General features: G+C 41.6%; 2 protein-coding genes across 3 annotated transcripts; both read left to right on the top strand.

The window, feature by feature from the left end:
- Positions 1 to 3,671: 3,671 nt before the first annotated feature.
- Positions 3,672 to 12,825, top strand: LOC131721080 (hemicentin-2-like). Its single transcript, XM_059014277.1, has 9 exons — positions 3,672 to 3,725; positions 4,574 to 4,852; positions 5,378 to 5,686; positions 6,108 to 6,380; positions 7,224 to 7,499; positions 8,405 to 8,680; positions 9,457 to 9,732; positions 10,879 to 11,154; positions 11,266 to 12,825. Exons 1-9 carry the CDS (start codon positions 3,680 to 3,682, stop codon positions 11,394 to 11,396), a joined length of 2,142 nt encoding a protein of 713 aa, XP_058870260.1. The 5' UTR covers positions 3,672 to 3,679; the 3' UTR covers positions 11,397 to 12,825.
- Positions 12,826 to 17,082: 4,257 nt separating this feature from the next.
- On the top strand, positions 17,083 to 20,730 carry LOC117401366 (sphingosine 1-phosphate receptor 4-like). Of its 2 annotated transcripts, none has more exons than XM_059014279.1 (2): positions 17,083 to 17,254; positions 17,899 to 20,730. In XM_059014279.1, exon 2 carries the CDS (start codon positions 18,012 to 18,014, stop codon positions 19,173 to 19,175), a length of 1,164 nt encoding a protein of 387 aa, XP_058870262.1. In that variant the 5' UTR covers positions 17,083 to 17,254; positions 17,899 to 18,011; the 3' UTR covers positions 19,176 to 20,730. The 2 variants fall into 2 exon arrangements, with proteins under 2 accessions (XP_058870262.1, XP_058870261.1); XM_059014278.1 differs by having other exon boundaries at positions 17,084 to 17,254; positions 17,894 to 20,730.
- The last annotated feature ends 874 nt before the right edge of the window (positions 20,731 to 21,604 follow it).

The raw sequence follows: 21,604 nt of genomic DNA, 5'->3' as shown, positions 1-21,604 counted from the left end.
AAAACAAAACAAAAACAAACACAGGTAAAATACCCACATTATGCACTTGAAAGGAGTGCAAATCGATGCTTTTGTTACATCCTGTGACCTTTTGCTTTGCATGACTTACATTAGAGTCAGCATTCCCACTGGTCTGCCCCTCCTGCTCATAAGGGGAAACTGTAAATTGCACATCAAGACTTTTGAAGTAGAAGTTGTCTCTTTATAAAGGAAGCAATAGGCAGGACAGTGTTATCACCTGCCATTGTCCTCATCAACACTTAGTCCAGTAAACTCATTTGGAAGTTCCCGAGGGCTTGCTTCCTTTAAAATCTCCCTTTCTTGAAAAACACACGTGCCAGGTAACATTAATAAAACTAGCCAATTCAGCAACTTCTTTAAATGGATTGACCTTGAAATATAGTTTCTTACTCATCTCGTATCATTAACCTGTTGAGTACCAAATAAGTTTTATTTATTTATATATATATATATATCTCCGAACACAAGCTGTATTTATGTAATTTCATACATTCTAAATCAGGGCTGTCAAACTCCATTCCTGGAGGGCTGCAGTGTCTTCTGGGTTTTGTTCCACCCGAGCTCTCAATTACTTAATTGGTCTAATGATTTGATTAATTGGGAGGGGGAGTCAAGTTAGACGAGGATGCAGTCAGACCAGTGAAATTTCACGCTTGCTTTGAAGCACAACACGTAGCTTTATCTCACTGTGGGGAAGAAAACACCAAGTCATTTATCGTTCTTTAGGCTTCAGTTTCTTATTTTATACTGAGGAGTCATAAAAGCATCTGAAGATCTAGATCTGCAGAATTAACAGTTACATTAAGACTTCACTTTTGCAGTTAACAAAATCAGAGCAAGTTATCATAACAACATAGTTACAAAGAACATTTAAATAACAGATAGATGCCAGTTAAATTGCTCCACAAAATGACAGTCCTCAAATGAGGACAATGGCTTTTATTGGGTTAAAGCGTTTCAGATGAGTCTTTAATAACATTCTCATGACATTCAGTACTGCTGATTAATCTTGTGCAAATGCCCTTGGTCATTAATCCAATGAAACGTACAGCAGTTACAATAAGGGCCCTAAAACAACACTGTAAGTTTAATCAATTACATCGTCACATTCCCCTTAACGACTTCCTTCGCCAGTGTTTTCCCACTCATGTTCACACTCCTTCCCTTTGTATTATAGAGTGCAGTTTCTCTTGTGGGTTCCTGTGGAACTTTATAGCGAGAAGAACGTTTTCTTATCTTCAAAGGAACCGTCATATCCAGCGTTCAGGGTTCATACTTACAGGATGCCTGCAAAAAATAATCGACCCAAAAATCTTACCGGGGCTCGTAGCTGAACTGCTCCCTCGCTGTATATATGACCCCTGTTCATAACTCAAAAGACAAGACTATAAGTAAATAGGAGCTATGCCAGGTGCATGGCCTCTGCTTCTTGCATACCACATTGTCGGAATAGGACAGGAACCTGTGATACTTCATACCTTTCTTTAGATCTCACTAAATAAAACTAATCAAGCGCGTCACACTGATGGAAACAGCACGGCTATGGCCAAAAGTTTTGCAAGTGTTCTCTATAATAAAACTGATGAATAGTAAAGTTTTATAGATACAATTGCAGCAGTTTGGAGTCCAACATGTCCACCTGGGGGAGCTGAGGTGCTAAATCTCTCATAACTGGCTGGATTATTTTTAAATGAAACTTCAACAGTGGACTGTGGCATTCCCCCAATCCATCATCCTTGCGTGCAGGAGTCATAACAGGAAAATAAAATGGTTTAGGTTTATAGAACACTGTGATATGACCAAAGGCATGTTCCTTTCAAAGATGGGAAATCTAGGGAAGCTAGCCAAGGTTTTAATCCATGTTCTTACCCCTAGTACTATTAAGACTATTCCTGTAAGGTTCAATTAAGGTAAACATGGAATCAACTACTTTGTTACGCTAGAAGGGTGAGACCAGACCATGTTTTAAATGTTAATAATATTTACCATTTATCAGTTCTGAAGTACCCACATTACATTTAACATTACAAGTTATTGTTTAGATACAGTATGTGCCACTAGTAGAGATAGGCAAGTGATCAGATTAATTGCCCCCCTGGAAAGAGCCCTCAGTCTGATTCACTGATGGTCCACCATGATCCTGGAGGTATTCTCTGTCTGTCTATGCCTCTATGCCTGGTATTTATACTATGGCAGGCTCAGAACATACACTTAGTTTTTGTTATCTTAGTACCTATCAATAGATATTAGTTATTCAGATGTTACTCCATTCAAGTGCAACCAACCGCTAACTACTCTCTTTTACAATGTTGTTGTGGTTAATTATTCACCATATTTCATTCCCCAGACAGTTCTGCACATGCTTTGTCTCTCCAATCATTTTAAGCCTAAGTTACCATAGCAACCCTATTAATGCAGGTCTGGAACCAACTCCCCTGTAATGTTGTTGAAGCTGACACCCTGGGAACCTTCAAGAAGCTGCTTGATGAGATTCTGGGATCAATAAGCTACTAACAACCAAACGAGCAAGATGGGCTGAATGGCCTCCTCTCGTTTGGAAACTTTCTTATGTTCTTATGTTCTTAATGCCAAAGTCATTTTCAGCAAACTGATTTAACGTTACAACACATTTTCTTTCGCATGACATTTCCATTCTACATTCCCAGTTGAAGATCTTATTTCATTCTTTGCATGTATTTTAAACTTAAATGAAAAATGTGCAGATGTGTCAAAGACAGCGGTGTAGATGAAATGCTGACTCTGCTTCCTGGTGGCTAATCGCACCCTAATCGTTCCAATGGAATAAGCGGCAGTCAGACCATGTGACCTGCAGCAGGGAGCAGACGTTCATCCATAGTGTTGTGTGTGAAATGTTTGCATATCCTGATTTAAAGCATCCATGTAACAATATCTAAGAGAATAAGCATTTGGGTTTTAGGGCAACCCTTTATCACGACAATCTGTTGATCAAACCCAGCAAACTGTTTCCAAATTAGAAGCCTTACAAGTTTACATTGAAACAAACCAGCAAAAATTCAAACAAGAACATATTTTGCTGCCAATACTGTAAGAATCGTGTAAGTTTTAGGACAAACCATACAATATCCACCAATATATATATGCAATATTAACAAAAATGGCTTATATTTGCCAATCAATCAATATTTATTTTATATACCTGAAATAGGAATTTAGACAACACCTAATGACAGATATCAGGCTTAAAGAGCATTGAAAGCAAGAGAGAGCAAGTGTCTGTAAATTACAGGCTTATTGTCCACTCTATAGCAAATCTATGGTATGTTTGAGAGTATGTGTGTGCGTGAGGAGAGGAAGTGTGTGGGTGAGGGTGGGGGGGCCAGAAACTAAGGGGGACTTTCCTTACATAAATCACGTTGGGACGTATCAGCAAAGAATGAGGGAGGGGGTCCCGAGCATTAAAACACCACCGCCCCCCACAACCCTGTTTCAGATCACTTCAAAAATGCAATCGGGAGACAAACCAAACCAGTCAGCAAAACAGAGACCTCAGGGCTTCACGTTGATCTCCTGGCTTTCTAGCACAGTGTCCTCACACTCTTGCTGTTCATTTATCCTCGTTATACTGCACACCCTAAAACGACATTGCCATTGTAGAAGGAGCCCTGAGGAGAGAAGAATGGAAGTCTTGCTCATCTTTACCATTCTGCTGTTGGCACCTCAGTGTAAGTGATCTGTTATTTTCTTGTTTAATATATTCATTGCAGACCTTGCTGCCTTGGTGCCCGTGAGCTCCATATAAGACTAAGGACAGAGGGAGGGAGACACTTCTTTCACACAGAGAGTGGTGAGGGGATGGAATGGGTCACCAAGCCATGTTGGTGATGCAGAATCGCTGGGATCCTTTAAGACCTGACTTGACTAACATGTACAGATAAATCAGATGGCAGGAAACAGACATGCATGATGTTTTAATTGGATGTCTTAAAAACAAGGTTTAGTAACTTTATAATATTTTTTTAAAGCTGGTATATATCAAACTTATTTGCATATCTAAATATTTGCATAGCAGCAGAAAAATGGTGATAACAGTATTCTGACCCACTACTCAGTCCCATTCCTCACTGAATATAGGGCAGCAGTGTGGAGTAGTGGTTAGGGCTCTGGACTCTTGACCGGAGGGTCGTGGGTTCAATCCCAGGTGGGGGGACACTGCTGCTGTACCTTTCAGCAAGGTACTTTACCTAGATTGCTCCAGTAAAAACCTAACTGTATAAATGGGTAATTGTATGTAAAAAATAATGTAATTGTATGTCAAAATAATGTGATATCTTGTAGCAATTGTAAGTCACCCGGGATAAGGGCGTCTGCTAAGAAATAAATAATAATAATAATATGTTGGTATCCCTGAACGGATAAACTTCCCATCTTACACTACATGCAAAATATTTTAATGTGAGTGCTCTTCATTTTTCCAGAATTAGTTTAGGTTTTTTTTTTTGGATCTTCTTTCAAGCAGGTATACCAGAGAAGCACATGCAAGCCTCGAATCAGATGTAATTTTATCTTACAGCTCCAGTGGTCTGTGCAGACGACAGAATAGCAGTCAGCCCCGCTGATGCCACAGTGCAGATTGGGGGAAGCATCACACTGATCTGCTCCACTACCTGTCCCAATGGAAAGCCAGAATGGAAGAAAGGTCTCGACGCTCTCCCTTATAAACCTCGCACATCCGGGGAACTCAGCGAAATAGAAATCCAAGACGCTCAGACTGAACACGAAGGAACGTACATGTGCATGGTCATGTGCGAGCAAAAAACAATTCGAAAGATACTGGCGTTAACAGTCTTCTGTAAGTAACAGCACGCTACGTCTGTTAAAACGTGACTTTGACTTCCATACAGGACAATGTGTACGTCATGCATAATGAAATGGTGTTTAAACTTAGATGCATCGGTGTATTCAAAACAACTTTACAAATATAAACGCAGAAACTAAGGTGTTGATTTGATTAATCTGACGGGTTAAAACACAGATTTTATTTTTTTAGAGCATTTTGCCAGATAATCAGATAAGACATTCTTGTTTTTTTATAATCCCGGGATAACCACACATAGGTGACTAAAGCAATCCAGAGTGATTGTGGTGTGCTGTAAAATGCTCTAAATTCCATCTCCTGCCAGGAAATAGACACAGACTTGTGAAAAAATTCTACTGGTGTTTATTAAAATCCTTTTTCAGCTAGATGGTGCTACATGTAAACGATAAACAAGAAACATAAATAAAATGCATTGTGGGGAGTGGAGGGTATGTCGTACTTGCTGCATATCTTTCAGTATACGGTAGTGAATGATTTGTGTGTGCCTTGTTTGTGTAGCACTGCCGGATCTGACCGTGCAATGTGATCCCAAAGAGCCGGTCTCTGGGCAGCCCTTCAGCCTCTCGTGTTCCTTGCATGGGGTGTACCCTCCCGGCTCAGTGAAGATGCGCTGGTTACACGGGGAGCGTGTCATCGAAGGACCCGCCGGCGCAGAGGAAAGCGCAGACGACACGTTTTACAATTACGAGCTCAGGACAAAACAGCAGCTTCACGCCACAACTGCAGAATACAGATGCGAAGCAGACCTGGTTTTACCAAACAAGCTGATAAAAACGAAAAACCAAACCCTGCCGTTACATTTTCAAGGTAAGCCATTTCAGTAAGCTTTCGGGTACATTTTGGCACTTGTTTAGTAACAGTAACACTGAAATGTTTGCTGGCAAGAAATAGTCACAAATGCAAAATGAGCAGAATTACTGTAATTCAGTTTATATATAGGATATGTATAATTTTCACGTGAAAATATTTGTTGCGGTAAATATGTACACAGTGAGTGAGACATCCCTCAGCTCAGTTCAGAAGTAAAGACAACGACATTTACGCAAATGTGCGTGACGCATATCCCACATTTTTGGTCACATGGTGGGTTTTGCAGGAACAAAACGCCTAACTCACAGAACGAATTCATATAGAACTTTAACTGGAATTATTAATACTGGGCACTTTTTTCCCAGTTTAGAAAGTGAATCTCCTCAGTCCCCATGTAACCCCATCACTTGTTTTGCAGTTGTTCCCTCCATGTCCACGTCGTTCCTGCGCAAGCCCCTGGGGGAGCCGGCCTCCTTCACATGCAAGGCAGATCCCTCCTTCAGCATCTCCTGGGCAAAGCTAGGCAGCCAGGGAGCATGGGGTCCTCCGGGTCACTGGAATCTCTCTGTCAGCGCGGGCTTCTCACTGGTGCACATAGAGGCACTGCAGCCGGGCGACAGCGGAAACTACAGCTGCATCCTCAACAACGAAGCCACCAAAGTGGAGCTCAGCATAACCATTGAGGTTTCCTGTAAGTTCAGGGATGGAAATAATGATTTGTAATCAGTCCGCTAGATAGATCAATACTCCTGCTTCGGTATCTGCACGTCCATCTTGTGAAGCTGTAACAGGTTGTATGACTATACCCTGGTGTCTTACAATCCAGTTTGAAATCTCTAATAGGACAAATTCCTGCTGATTGATTTATTCTGCCATTCCGGGGTCTATTGTAACCGTGCAGCGTCCCAAACGGCTTTTACTTACTTTAGAACAGAGGTTCTCAACCTGGGGTACGGGAGCAAATCCAAGGTGGCTTCTGAAATGCACCTCCCCATTTCCACACAGCCAAGCCACGGGCTGTACTACACGTGACGTAACACTACAGCACATTAACACATAGGCTCTGAGGCTGCTTACAACATCCTGTGTGCTCTTCGTACAAGAGCTCCTAAGATTATGAAATATTTCCCATACTAGAATGAACCAATCTCCGCTAAGACGTAACTGCATTTGCAATTACGATGTGATTTGCTGAAAGGGGCAGCTGTAGTATTAGGGTATTATTTGATATGGCCACTAGGTGGAGATAATGATAGGAGACACAGAGTTTGTCTGTACAGTGTGTGTGCTTAGAGAAAATTGTTTATTACAATAGTAATACAAGACTTCAGACTGTGAGTGAATCGGATCTCATGGGGTTGTGTGTTTAAGTTACAATCCAGTTTAAAATCTCAAATAGGACAGGGGTCATTGATCAAGATGTATGTGATAAATCAAAGCTATAAATGTCTCAGATCTCACAAAGTGGGCAAGACTTGTAAGATCAATAACTGGATGTGAAACCTCCAGGTGACATCTTTCTGAATTCTTACAGACGCTCCTAAGAATACCTCACTGACCCCCTCTGAGCCCTCGGTCAAGGAAGGAGACCCCCTGACACTGACCTGCAGGGGGGACGCCAGCCCAGAGCCTCAGATCCGCTGGACTAAACTGAACTCCACATTACCAGACAGCTGGAGCCTCTCTACAGGCCAGGGGCAGTCCACACTGACAGCCCCCTCCCTCGCCCCCGAGCACAGCGGCATCTACCAGTGTGAAATCAGCAACGGCGTTGGCAGGGAGGCCCTGACCACAACGCTCGACGTGCTGTGTAAGTTCATTTAATATACAGGAACACTGGGATGTTGCCCTTTGTGAAAAGCGACTGTGCCCATGTGTACTGATTACTAAAGCAATTCAAATTAAAAAGGGTCCCTGTGGCTCACCTTGCTTGGGCACCAATGAGTGCAGTGTGAAGCATGCAATCAGGAGCTTGCTGGTTTGAATTCTGTTCACGTCAAGTGGCCTCTCTTGGCTGGGGGGCCCCAGGGAGTGGGCTCCATAGTATTAAACAGGTGGAGCCAACTGAGTTGAAAGCTCAAAGCATCACGTATTGTATTGGTTCTGTTGAATTACCATGTCAGGCCACCAGATGTCGCCCTTCACTTCTATTTTGAAAGTCGCAGCTGATCTACTGTGCAGTATACAGACAGGCAAGGACAGGTTGAGTTCCTGCTGGATTGCACTTCCTGCATGCGCGAATGCATTATTCAGCAGTGTTTAAGGTTTGCCGTGTCGGACGTGTGTGTTGTACCGTTATGTAAATAATAAACTGTCTGTTATCCAGACTGGAGGAGTGTCCCCAATACTTTCCACTGGAGGACATAAAGTCACCATTACCCAGCCCTGTATATGAACTTTTCCATGTCCTCAGTGTAGTTTGGATGCAAGGGTTTCTATTGTAAAGCTGGTCTATTGGTGCATTACAGGGTGCTTTGGTTTGAAGGCTAATTGGCTGTGCATGACTGCTATCCTGCATGACCCCCTTGGGAAAAAGATGTGCATTGCAGAGGGCTTTATTAGACAGCAAAAGTTTCACATAACTAACTAGCTAACTTAATAACTACAATACATACATTTAGTGATACTTGAAAAAAACTGTGCTTTACAAATGTGATTTGTCAAGAATAAAGGTACAGGAATATATAAAGCAAACAAATGCCTCCATTCCTACAGACGCTCCTAAAAATACCTCACTGACCCCCTCTGAGCCCTCGGTCAAGGAAGGAGACCCCCTGACACTGACCTGCAGGGGGGACGCCAGCCCAGAGCCTCAGATCCGCTGGACTAAACTGAACTCCACATTACCAGACAGCTGGAGCCTCTCTACAGGCCAGGGGCAGTCCACACTGACAGCCCCCTCCCTCGCCCCCGAGCACAGCGGCATCTACCAGTGTGAAATCAGCAACAGCATTGGCAGGGAGGCCCTGACCACAACGCTCGACGTGCTGTGTAAGTTCATTTAATATACAGGAACACTGGGATGTTGCCCTCTGTGAAAAGCGACTGTGCCCATGTGTACTGATTACTAAAGCTATTCAAATTCCAGCTGATTGATTTATTCTGCCATTCCGGGGTCTATTGTAACCGTGCAGCGTCCCAAACGGCTTTTACTTACTTTAGAACAGAGGTTCTCAACCTGGGGTACGGGAGCAAATCCAAGGTGGCTTCTGAAATGCACCTCCCCATTTCCACACAGCCAAGCCACGGGCTGTACTACACGTGACGTAACACTACAGCACATTAACACATAGGCTCTGAGGCTGCTTACAACATCCTGTGTGCTCTTCGTACAAAAGCTCCTAAGATTATGAAATATTTCCCATACTAGAATTAACCAATCTCCATTAAGACGTAACTGCATTTGCAATTACGATGCGATTTGCTGAAAGGGGCAGCTGTAGTATTAGGGTATTATTTGATATGGCCACTAGGTGAAGCGAGTGATAGGAGACACTTAATGTGTCTGTACAGTGTGTGTGCTTAGAGAAAATTGTTTATTGCAATAGTAATACAAGACTTCAGACTGTGAGTGAGTCGGATCTCATAGGGTTGTGTGTTTAAGTTACAATCCAGTTTAAAATCTCAAATAGGACAGGGGTCATTGATCAAGATGTATGTGATAAATCAAAGCTATAAATGTCTCAGATCTCACAAAGTGGGCAAGACTTGTAAGATCAATAACTGGATGTGAAACCTCCAGGTGACATCTTTCTGAATTCTTACAGACGCTCCTAAGAATACCTCACTGACCCCCTCTGAGCCCTCAGTCAAGGAAGGAGACCCCCTGACACTGACCTGCAGGGGGGACGCCAGCCCAGAGCCTCAGATCCGCTGGACTAAACTGAACTCCACATTACCAGACAGCTGGAGCCTCTCTACAGGCCAGGGGCAGTCCACACTGACAGCCCCCTCCCTCGCCCCCGAGCACAGCGGCACCTACCAGTGTGAAATCAGCAACGTCGTTGGCAGGGAGGCCCTGACCACAACGCTCGACGTGCTGTGTAAGTTAGCTTTGAACACTGGAATGTTTTTGTTGAACTTTGAAGACACAGGGACTTAGTGCTTTAATAAATTGATTGATTGTAATTTGGAACCGCAAGCACCATCTAGACGAGAGCCCAGCACATATAAAACACGTGTACAAAAATAATACTATTTGTTATTCAATAAGAGCCGCAATTGAGTAGCGCTGTGCTTGTTTGATCAGAGTTATTGTTTGTTGCAAAAATCAGCAATCGGCAGTCATCGACAATGGTTTTAATGGCAGTGGAAAAACAGCATTGGTTCAAAGTATAGTCACGCATTAGATTGCATTTCCTTGCCTTATACTTGGACTGATGTTAGTTGTTTTCTAATGCTTTACAACCTAATATGGCACACTGGTTGAGGTATTGCACACAGTTGTATGCCATACAGCTGTGCCAAGTTGAACGCAGTCCAAGTCTCACTGAGAATAAACAGGAAAGTCTCAGAATGGTGCAATTTTTCCTCATCAGATTTCGACACTCGCTGCTTGTCAGCATGAGACCGCGTAACTTCAGTGATAAGAAGATTCAAGAGAATGTCGTGGGGAGAGAGAGAGGGGGGCTCTGAGAGGAGAGAAAAACAAAATGAGAGGGCTTTAAATTCTGCAGTGTAATATTGTAAAAGAATCTCCAATTGTATTAAAGCACAGGGCAGCATGGTAACGCACTGTTAAACTCTGGCAAATACGTATTCTAGGCATGGGAAAAGAACGGCAAAATAGTCCCTGGACTCATCTGCTTTTGTCTTTTTGTTGAAATGAAACATTTCTTCAACCACACTTTACCATCTGTTTGCAGTTCTTACATTTGCTCTAGATGTTTGCCGCAGGGTTATTGCACACAGTTTCTTGCAGTTGTCCCATGTTAGGTTTCCTATCTATGTATCTATTTTATAATGCTTTTTAAATTTTTTTCAAAGTTATGGCAGGGCAGCTTTTCGAACTCCCACAAACTGTTTGAAAGTTTCTAACAATGTGTAACCAAAGGTAATATGCTTTCCATACCTCTCTCGGTTTTACAGTGTTTTCCATACTTTCACTTTGCTTTGTTACATTTCATTGTGCTTTTACTATCGTAAACCTTAATAAGGGTGATGCTGATGTCGCTTGCTTTGTTTTCCAGACAGTCCCAGGAATATCGGAGCCGACTCTGGAGTCATCACAGGGAATAAAGGCCAGTCTCTGAAAATCAACTGCAGCTGGGATGCAAATCCCAAGCCGGATATCCAGTGGCTCAAACTGGGCTCGGAGAAACAGGATCACTGGGAGATATCAGAATCCGGGAAGAATTCCCAGCTGAGGATCAATGCCCTGGGATCTGATGATCTCGGGGTTTACACCTGTCTGATCAGAAACAAAATGGGGGAAATCCACAGTAACACAACAGTGAGAGCGACGGGTAAGCACAGTCAAGTCGAAGCATTTATTGCATGTCGGTACCGCCAAGGACAGCGTGCATCAGGTTCTCAAATGTGTGGAGGCTAACCCTGTGTTCTCTTTGTGGTTTCAGGTGAACACGGAGTGCAGACCATGACCATAACGATAGCCACTGCGCTGCCCGCACTGGTCTTGTCATTATTTGGAGCTCTTGTGGGTCGGTTGAGAAAGAACAGACAGTCTTCACTCAGTATAAACCCATAAGTGATTGCATGCTCTTCCCCTAGTTTACCTTTGTTTCGTTGTGGCTTTTGAAGCGTAGCGGGACAATGGTGCTGGCTACAGTAAGACACCGTGCCTTGACCTTCACCCACCCTCTCCCCCCCATTCCTGTCTGCCATTCACCTGAGTGGTCAGCTGGGCAGTGACTTTGTGATGTGGACTAATGGTGTAATGTGGGGGGGGGGGGGGGGCTAAGTTTTGTGTTTCGTTATCTGAGCTGTATTTTGAAGCCAGCAGAGGTGCAATGTGGCAGAACCCACTACTCCTCCTAACTCCCCAGCTCTGTCCTGTCCTCCATGGATCTCAGGACACAGGCATCGAAACTTTCACACTCTAATCAGCCCAGACTTCGATCTGATTCAGCCCACTGTGGCGAGGTAGATTGGGCCATCGAACTGATAACGTCTTCACAGCTAATCTCGGTGTAAAACTTCGGCTTGCTTTAATATTCTGTATTTCCAAAGATGTGTAAATATTTTAATTGTACGCCTCTGCTTGTTGCTGTACATATACTGTCATGAAGGAATAATGCTGCGTTCTTGCAGAACAAGTTAGTGTATGTTACCGTCTGTGCCTTATTTCACAAGTGCTAGATTAAATATGTATTTTCATATCGTTTACATTTATTTTTTTAACGCACCTAATCCAAAACATCAAAACTGCTTGGCCCGAAGCTCAAAGCTATTGCTCATTGCTCTCCTTTCTGATAATGTTGTGCCAGTAGCTTTGAGACATTATTTTTTACCACGTTAAGCAATATGTAGCAATATGTATATTTAGCAATTTAGAGTGGTTCCGAGAATGGGTGGTAATCCATCTCTTTGAGTGTCAGATGCTTATCAAGTCAATAACAAAGCCTTATCACATTATTCAGCAAAACACTGCAAAGACATTTTTCTCTGGGCTAATACTAAAGAAAACAATATGGTAGATAAAATTGAAAGAGTGTCATTTTGATTTTTGTTTCTTTAAATAGGTATCACCTATTAGGGTTCTGCTATAAATCATTATTAATGCATCTGTAAATAGTGGGATGGTAAAAATGACTAGCATTAATATTGACTGTAGCTGTACAGGGTTTTAAAACATACACTATTGCACTATAACATATACCTAGGGCTTCTTTTTTTCGGGTTTTATTAATTTAATTTTTCAATGCTTATTTTTTAGCTATTTTCGAGTTTTATGTCAAAACTCGGGGCTTTCGCTTTTTATATACTGTATGAAATTATTGTTTTCGGTTACTTTCCAAAACCTGGATGCGTTTTTTTCTGTCAAAATGTGGATAGTAGTGACTGGACAGTACCTTCTTTGTCCCTTCTTTCCTTCGCTGTCTTCCACAACGAAATCCTTCTGGTCACGGGCACATTCTTCTGGGGTTTTTGTGTGTTTAGGCATTTTGCAATTCTGTTTTAAATCCTCCGTATCTTAACTGTAATACAACTTTAAATCCTGCGAACAAGCCTCCATTCCTGATTGTAATCTCTCTTTAAATTTCGCCAGTCTCCAATAGAAATGTGTTGATGTGCTGCAACTGGGGTGGGTTCAAAGTATTCAGAGCGAATCAATGATACAAGTCAAAATGTAGTTTTTTGGGGTTTTTTTTTAGTAGTATTTTTTTTAATAGGAAAGGGGTTGTCAACGTGAATTGAGTATCGATTTCCACAGTTTTTCCGGTGTTTTCCGGTATTTATTGGCTATACACCGATATCCTTTTTTTTTTGGGTCAGAGGTGTTTTAGCGGTTTTAGTCCTACATATAACCCAACATGGTGCATCATTAAAATGAAATTGTAACAAACGTATCCCTTGTTAACAATCACAAACATATCAACTTGCTTATAGATGTTTGTAAAAGGAAACTAAAAATTGACCGATCAATCACTCGCGCTGATCAATAAATCAGTATATTGCTCAGTAGTACTGGACTGAATCAGGGCACCCTGATGTTTTAAGAGAAATCTTCTGAAAAAGTCTTATCACACATTTATTAGCAGCTAAGAGTGCCAGGAATTGACACTTCAGGGTGTGGTAACATCACACAGGCACCAAACATCAGACAAGCCAGGTTAAGTGTAATTTTAGCACTGCCTTTAAAATCGACATCCTGTTATTACAATCATTAAAGGTGTGATAGCATCATTTTTAAAGTGTTTTTTTTTGAAGAGCCAGTACTTATGGGGTACGATGTTTGGTGAAGTGTTTATTGTGAGTAAATGTATGTCGTTGATAACGCCCTCTAGCGTGCAGAAGATGCAGGACTGGTTAACTAAACTGCTTATCGCATTTTTATTGCACGCTGCATGACGCGACATACATTTTTATAGCTGGCCGTGGCGCTAGATGAAATAGTTCAGTACTGAATGGGTTCAATAGAAAACTATTCGAAAGCAAATCGTTTTATATTTGAATCACTGGTATAGTGTCATGTGATACGATGTAAGATTTTGGTCTAAGGTAGGTTTCTGCTGTTCAAATATTCTATGTTTAGACTTTATTAACTTTTGGTGCATATGTCAAACTGCCAATTTTACCCTTACCTTGACTTAACCTGAAATCCAAACCCAATGTTAACCCTAGTATTACAATTTGTATGTTTCTATTTTAGCAAAAGGGACTGGGAATGGACAACACAACTGTAATCATTACTGTGTTTTCGCTTGTGTGTGTATGTGTATATGTTGTTATGGCTGGCTGTTGTCCAGTCTACAATCACAAACCAGGCCTGGTTGGCTTTTCAGTTTGTTTGAATCCCCTAAAGGTGCAGGCACCCATGATGTGTCTGTTATTCTGATAGCATTTCACAGGACATGTATCAAAGCCTCCCTGTGTGCGTCACGCTGCTGTTATGTATTGTGAGCACTGTGGATGAGATGAGGTTACAAGCACTGTAACGGCTCAGGAAAGAGAGACTAGTTGCCAATTTAAACGCAGCCTCAGTCTGCTACATGAACCCTATTTTGAATACTGGATGGGGTATTACACCTTCATGAGGGCATCAATTAGAATAAACAGATTTTGGTACAGTAGTAGACTTACTCGAATAATCTCACCTTCTACACCAACAACTGAAAGACATCTAGCTTCTGGGTTGTGGTTTGAATGCTGCCTGCAGGGTCTGTTTTGATGAGGTGATGCGCCACTCCCAAACAGGTCAGCTTCCACCTCAGGATGTGGTGGCAAAGAATGTTTTTTCCTTTTTGCTTTTCTCAGACCTGTGTTTAGAAGACAAACGGGACCTTTTTTTCTGCAAAGAGATATACTGTGAGATATACTGCCTTGGAACTGCAGAGAGTGCCTAGTTATCTAGTTTCTTAATAGCGCAGCAGCAAAAAATAAATAAATTATAATAAGTGTTCATGAATACCGGCTGTCCCGGGGCTCCGTTTGTGTCACAGAGATTAGTTTCAATACCTGTTTCTGTAGGCAGGGCCCCCTTGGCACAAGTTTCTATTTTGTATTAGATCAACCACAAAGTTTTACTGTGACACCCTAGGAAGATGCACAATATAAGAGCATAGGAAAGAATGGCAAAGCATGAAAAAGCCTGGTAAATGCATACACTGGAAACAGCAGCGTCGCAGTGCACATTTGTAAAGTCTTATTGCAGCATGTGCTGTAGCTGGGAATCACTTAATCACACTGTGTTGTGTGTCATCACAATGCAGTTACAACATGAACAGTTTAGGCAGTAGCTCAAGCTGGCTGCACCCCACAATCCTTTAAAAGAATCACAGTCCCACAGATCAATTGCTTATTTTTTTTTTACTATAATATATTTGAACCCAGGTTTCTGGATGTAAATCACATGACACCTCTAGACCCCAGAGCTGCACACTGATAATAACCCTCTCTGCTATTTTAAACGATATGGGGCACTGCACCTGTATCTGTAAAGTATGGAGACCGAAAGGCTAAAAGGGTACTATGGTAAAACATTAAGATGAAGTCCCTTCAGTTGCACACAGCAAGGTTTCTATAAGCTTCAGCGAGTAGCCATTTAACCAGAACCGACTGCAGGTTGATTTGAATAAGGCATGTGCATTTACACATGGGAAAGTAAACCACATTTTTTTTTCTCAGCTCCGAGCCTTTTAAAAAAAACCACAGTTCTGGCAAGAAGCCAATCGACTCCACCCAGCTGAATGTTAATTCAGCACAAAGATGACAGTGGAATTGCATTTCTAGATACTGGACTGCTAAAATTATAAATGTGATTTAAATAACTGATTCAACTCTTCCTCTTATTCTTCAAGTGTGTCAGAAAATGTGATGAATGTATTTTCTCGACAAATTATAAATCCGGCCACAATTTAATTGGCTTTTTTTTTTTTTTTTTTTTTTTTTTAATGCATACAAACACACGTTTTTAGTCTTTAAATACATTTAATAAAATGACAGTATTAAAAGCTGCATTTGAACAATACTGTGCAATGCTCTACGGAGTTTATGCCCTGCCTTAACATCTAATATGTGAGTGTGTGTATATATATATTTGTCGGGAGGGTTACAAACAGCTGTTAATCGGTTTCTCGGCTGCATATCCCCAATGTTAATGAAGGGTGGGGACGTGTTGCTTCATTTGATAAAGCAGATTTCGATAGTTTTCCGGTCTGGTTTAAGTTAGCTTATCATTTCTGAGAAGTCTTTGTAAACACGCGGAGCATTGTTGTTTTCGAGTGTAATGTGACACGCTTTTGTAAGAAGCTTCAAATGTCGTATCAAGACCTCGCGTGTAAATTGCAATGCTAAGCAAAATTACGAAATGTAAAAAGCATTTTTAAAGTTACAATATAGTTACGGTTTAACTACATCTGAAATAATAATAAAAAAAAATCATATTTTTGCCCTCAAATAAGTTAACTCTTACAAAGTATTGCCTATTTATTAGTCATGTAGGTTCATAGTGTAAAAATAGAAGATGCAGGTTGAATATGTTTCTCCAGTATGAGACTAAATATCCAGAAGGTCAACAGTTAGGGCTCTGGACACTTGACCGGAGGGTCGTGGGTTCAATCCCAGGTGGGGGACACTGCTTACTTAAAGAAATGGACAGCTATGGGAACCAACTCCTCGGTAATGTTGTTGAAGCTGACACCCTGGGATCCTTCAAGAAGCTGCTTGATGAGATTCTGGGATCAATAAGCTACTAACAACCAAACGAGCAAGATGGGCTGAATTGCCTCCTCTCGTTTGTAAACTTTCTTATGTTCTTATATACTATTCCATAAACATGTCACTAATCATGTTCTTTACTTTGACAATCATCGGAAATAATAACACTGAATCACACGTTGGAATTTTTATTAATTTTTTTAAATTTTTTGCTGAAGGTGTTATAAAAATGATAAAACATACCTCAATACATAATTAATTTATAGAAAATATACATGCACTTATAACGGGTCCCTAAACTAAAATGTTACCAAGAAATGTCCGTTTAGAGCTCTTTCATAAAACCATGCCTCTGAGACGCACCGAGGCAGGGGGTGCAGATAGTGCTACATAACGATCAGCACCAGTTGAGCGCTCGAGCCGAACAATTGAATAATGGGTTCGTGTCGCTCTGTTTGCAATACAGGCGCAACCTTCTGCACGCACTCTGTCACACAGTAACCTGCCTTTGAAGATTCCGGTCTCTGAAGAGGGTGTGTTACTCCACCTCGTAGCTTACAACGCTGAACATGAGTGGCATCAACCTGTGAAGAAGCTAGAGAAAGTTCACTTCCCTTATTCTATATATAACCAGAAAGCATCTGCAGATACAAGCCAGTGTGTGGAGGAGACAGGCTGCAGAGCGGAGCAGCAGTGAGAAGGGCTTGCATCAGAGGAAACAAACGAGTAAGTGACTCATTGGGAGCTATTGTAATGAGTATAGTGGAGGTTTAGTGCTACATTGTTTGAAAAACATCTGCAGGGTAATCCTCTAACTGAGGTGATATTACATCTAGTAACACTGACATTGCAAATATCTATACAGATTATACTTGAACTACCTGTGCAGGCTGAAACACTGCGTGCATTTACACTGTAATCAATTATGTGTACTAGAGTACAGTAGTTACTTACATTACAATTACTATTAGCAAAAAAAAAAAAAAATTATAAAATTATATATATATATATTATGAATATCTGCATAAATATTTGTATATGTATAGAAGCGTTTTGTATTGTAAATACATTTGTATATTTCCCATGTAATTACATTTTGACTACAGTATAGTACATGTTAAAGTGTTTACTTTTACACAGCAAACAATACATTCTTATGTTAAGCTCTTCACTATGAAATTTACACTGGAAAATATTTCTTACAATAATAAATTCACTTTTTTTCAAAACATGCGGTTCTTTTTATGTGTGGTTTTAACATAACCAAGAGCGCATGAGAGTTTGGGACAAGTGCTGGGGTGTCGCACTACTAGTGCTATTAGCGTCCTGCATCCTATTAATTGCTATTCTGCTTTCTCTGCATAGCCCAGCTCCCTGACAGTGTGTGGTTTGTTGAAGTCATAGACGATACGTTCTCCAAGGGGGCTTCAACAAGACAGAAGCAGAGTCCCAGAATTCAAGGAGCTTCAGCTTTTTGCTCACCATGGAAAACATCAGCTCGTGCTCTGCAATGTACGGCATGTGGAACTCCAACATCGTCCTGGAGCATTACAACCACACGGGGCGGCTGACAAGGCGGAGGCCGCAGACGGACGGGGTGGACGGGGTCAAGCTGGGCTTCATCTTCATCAGCTGCTTGATCATCATGGAGAACCTGCTTCTGCTGGTGGCCATCGTGACCCACATCCGCTTCAGAAACTGGATCTACATCTGTATCGTCAACATGGCCCTGAGCGACCTCCTGGCTGGTATCGCCTACATTGTCAACCTGTGCTTGTCCGGGAAGCGTACCTTCCAGCTGACGCCCAGCTCATGGCTCTTCCGGGAAGGCATCCTCTTCGTGGCCCTGGCCGCGTCCATCTTCAGCCTGCTGCTCACCGCCGTGGAGCGCTACACCACCATGATGACACCCGTGTCCTACAAGTCCGCCCGCAAGAGGTACCGCGTCTACGTCCTGATCGCCCTGAGCTGGGTGATGGCCTTCGGCATCGGTCTCATGCCTCTGCTGGGCTGGAACTGCCTCTGCAACATGCAGGACTGCTCCACTCTCCTCCCCTTGTACTCCAAAAACTACATCCTGTTCAGCGTCATCATGTTTAGTGTCATCCTGGCCGGTATCTGGTTTCTGTATATCTCCATCTACCTCCACGTCCAACACAGCACGGAGAGAGTGGTCAGTTCATCACGCAGCAGGAACAAGTCTCTGAGGCTGCTGAAGACCGTCATCTTGATCGTGGGCGCCTTCATAATCTGCTGGAGCCCCCTTTTCGTCCTCCTGCTCCTAGATTTCTTCTGCAAGCCCAATAGTGCCAAGCTCTACAGCATGGACTGGCCCATCGCCTTGGCCGTCCTCAACTCAGCCATCAACCCCATCATCTACTCCTTGGGCAGCATGGAGGTGCGCAAGGCCATCATCAGCGTTCTGTGCTGCTTCTGCTTGAAGACTGGCCTGGTTGACCCGTCCTCTCTGCTGTCCATCGAGACAGTGGTCTCCTCGGAGAGCTCTCTGAAAGTGCGGGAGAGTTTCAGGAACAGTTTCCGGAAAGCGCACCGCGTCAACTCCCCAGAGGCAGGGAGAGCGAAGAAGAGCCGGCTCAACTCCACCAACTCCTGCGTGTCCATGTCGATGTCCATATCCAGTGGGTAGGGAGGCTTTAAGGGGTTAGGGATGTGCAACAAACAAGACGGTTGTGTAGTTACAATGCAACTAAACTCCTTTTACTCAGGCTGTTGCTCACATCTTTTGTAATTGCACTGTACAGCTTTGGCCAAAAGTTTTGCATCACCCTACAGAATTAACACATTTTGCTTCTAAAGTCGAATGAAACCTGTTGAATAATATTACGTTAGCATATTGAATTACATACCGCTTTGTAGTTTTCCTTATACTTAACGAAAAACTGACAAAAAATTTTAAATGTGATTTTGCTAAATCTAACATGAAAAACTGTACCATTATTATGGCTTCCGGTAGACTTGTGCGAAATCATTTTGTGGTTTCTTTGATTACGTGATGTTAAGTAAAAGATTTAAATTATGGTCACATTGGGTTTTTTTTTAATTGTGTCTCAATCCTAAATTTCTAGGTGATGCAGAACTTTTGGCCACAGCAAAACTTTTAGCTATAGCTGTAATGCGAAGAGTTACTGCAGTCCAAAAAAAAAAATTGCGATGTACAAAAGACTTTTAAAACCCCAGGAATCAGATAAGCATGGCACTCTATGGATTGCATTCCCATCCTTGGTTAGTTGATGATATAAGTCCTCCTCTTCTGAAACATCAAGCAGTGGACTGTATCTCAGACTAGATCCTGAAATGGAGTGAGTCCCCTCATGCATTGCTGTTTCTCTGCTCCACATCCAATGAGGAGCTCCTCAAACAAGATTTGCATGCAGCTGTGGAGAAGGAAGTCAGAACGGGCCAGACCCTAACACTGTCACTGCCCCTGAATTATAAGCATGAGTGGCAAAAAAAAACTTGCAGACTGAGCCAAGATCTGCTAGCAAAGCCCTATTAACCAATGCTGTAGATGCATAGCTGTGACATTTTTTACTTATGTCCATTCACCTACTTTAATTGTGATGCAGCACAGCATTTGCACCAGGCTGTGAGTACTGTATGTGTATTTGATGGATTGCACAGAGGCTGCAGTTGTTGCATCTATAGGCTATGATTGCTAAGATCTTTAAAATGCTTCAGTGCACAGCAAAGCATTGCTTTATATGGCATGGTTACTATAGCAATTGAACAGATTTACTCAGACCTGAAATTAAAACTGTATTGCTTAGTCACTCGTTGTTGAGGTATGTAAATACAGAGGTCCTACCTACGTATCTGATGGATTATGAGGGATGTAAGTCTACCCTGTATTTAAAGACCACCAATAGACACCATACTGGACATAAAGACCACTTGTGCCTCTATTATTAGGAGCTGTACAGAGAGGTAATCTTATACACTGGTTTGGCTGTATATTTTAATTATAGGGGATTATGAATGCATCTGAAAATTAAGCGGTCAGCCTGTTGTGTAGATGCTCTTCTGTTAGCTTTATATATAATTGAACTGTAGGAGAGTGTGAATAGTCTTGACGCAAGCTGTGCGCGCCCTCTAGTGGGAAAATGCTGTAAAACTGTACATGTATTGAATGTAGCTTTTGAAGCAATACCAATAAAGATAATTATTATCAAATGGGACCCGCTTATTTTTGACAGAATCAGTTTTCCTTTCCATCCAGATTTCTTCTACTTGTGATCAAACTCTCAGATTCAGTTGACTACAGAAAAAAAACCCCTAAAACTAAGGAAGATCAAAACTTTTGCATGTGCTGTTTTGAACTTTGCGACATTTCTAAATTGTTCAAGAAGGGGGCGCTGTTACATGACAGAACTTATATACAATATTTTAAATACAATTAACATACCAAATATGGAAAATGTGTAGAGGCAGTTTATAAAAAAAAAAGTCTGTAAAAAAACAGCCAACATGTTCTTTAAAAAAAGATATATGTATTAAAATAATAATAATAATAATAATAATAATAATAATAATAATAATAATAATAATAATAATAATAATAATAATAATAATAATTGCATGAAATATTGGCACATAATGAATATATTTTCCATTGACATGTTTTTATTTTCCATTGTTTTATATGGGGGAAAATGGCATCCTCATATGAGGCTACAGGCATTTGCATCCTCCATATGTTCCCATATAAAGAGTAGAAGAGAGTTTTTTTTTTAATCCGTTCCCACATGAGGTCGCTATGCATGAAAGGGTTTTAGCGAGTGCTTTCTACAGTTACATCTCAGCGTGGGAAACAAATAGATCCACAGTCTGGGGGAACACAAGGAGAATTCCCTCCAGCTCCAAACTTTTCTCATTACTTTGACGTTTGCTTTCATTTTTCACAGCTGGAACACAGGTGGCCTTGTTGAGTGGGTTTATTATTTTGTGTGAAAAACGATGCCTGTGTGTTTGAGGCTTATTACCTAAGTTCTCATCCGAAGGATGGAGCACAAGGAGGTTAAGTGGCTGGCTCAGGGTCACACACAGGGAGTCAATTGA

The sequence above is a fragment of the Acipenser ruthenus genome, chromosome 47, assembly GCF_902713425.1.
Source record: "Acipenser ruthenus chromosome 47, fAciRut3.2 maternal haplotype, whole genome shotgun sequence".
Classification (NCBI taxonomy): Eukaryota; Metazoa; Chordata; class Actinopteri; order Acipenseriformes; family Acipenseridae; genus Acipenser; species Acipenser ruthenus.
The sequence above is the reverse complement of the archived record's forward strand: the minus strand, read 5'-3'. Positions and strand labels throughout refer to the sequence as shown.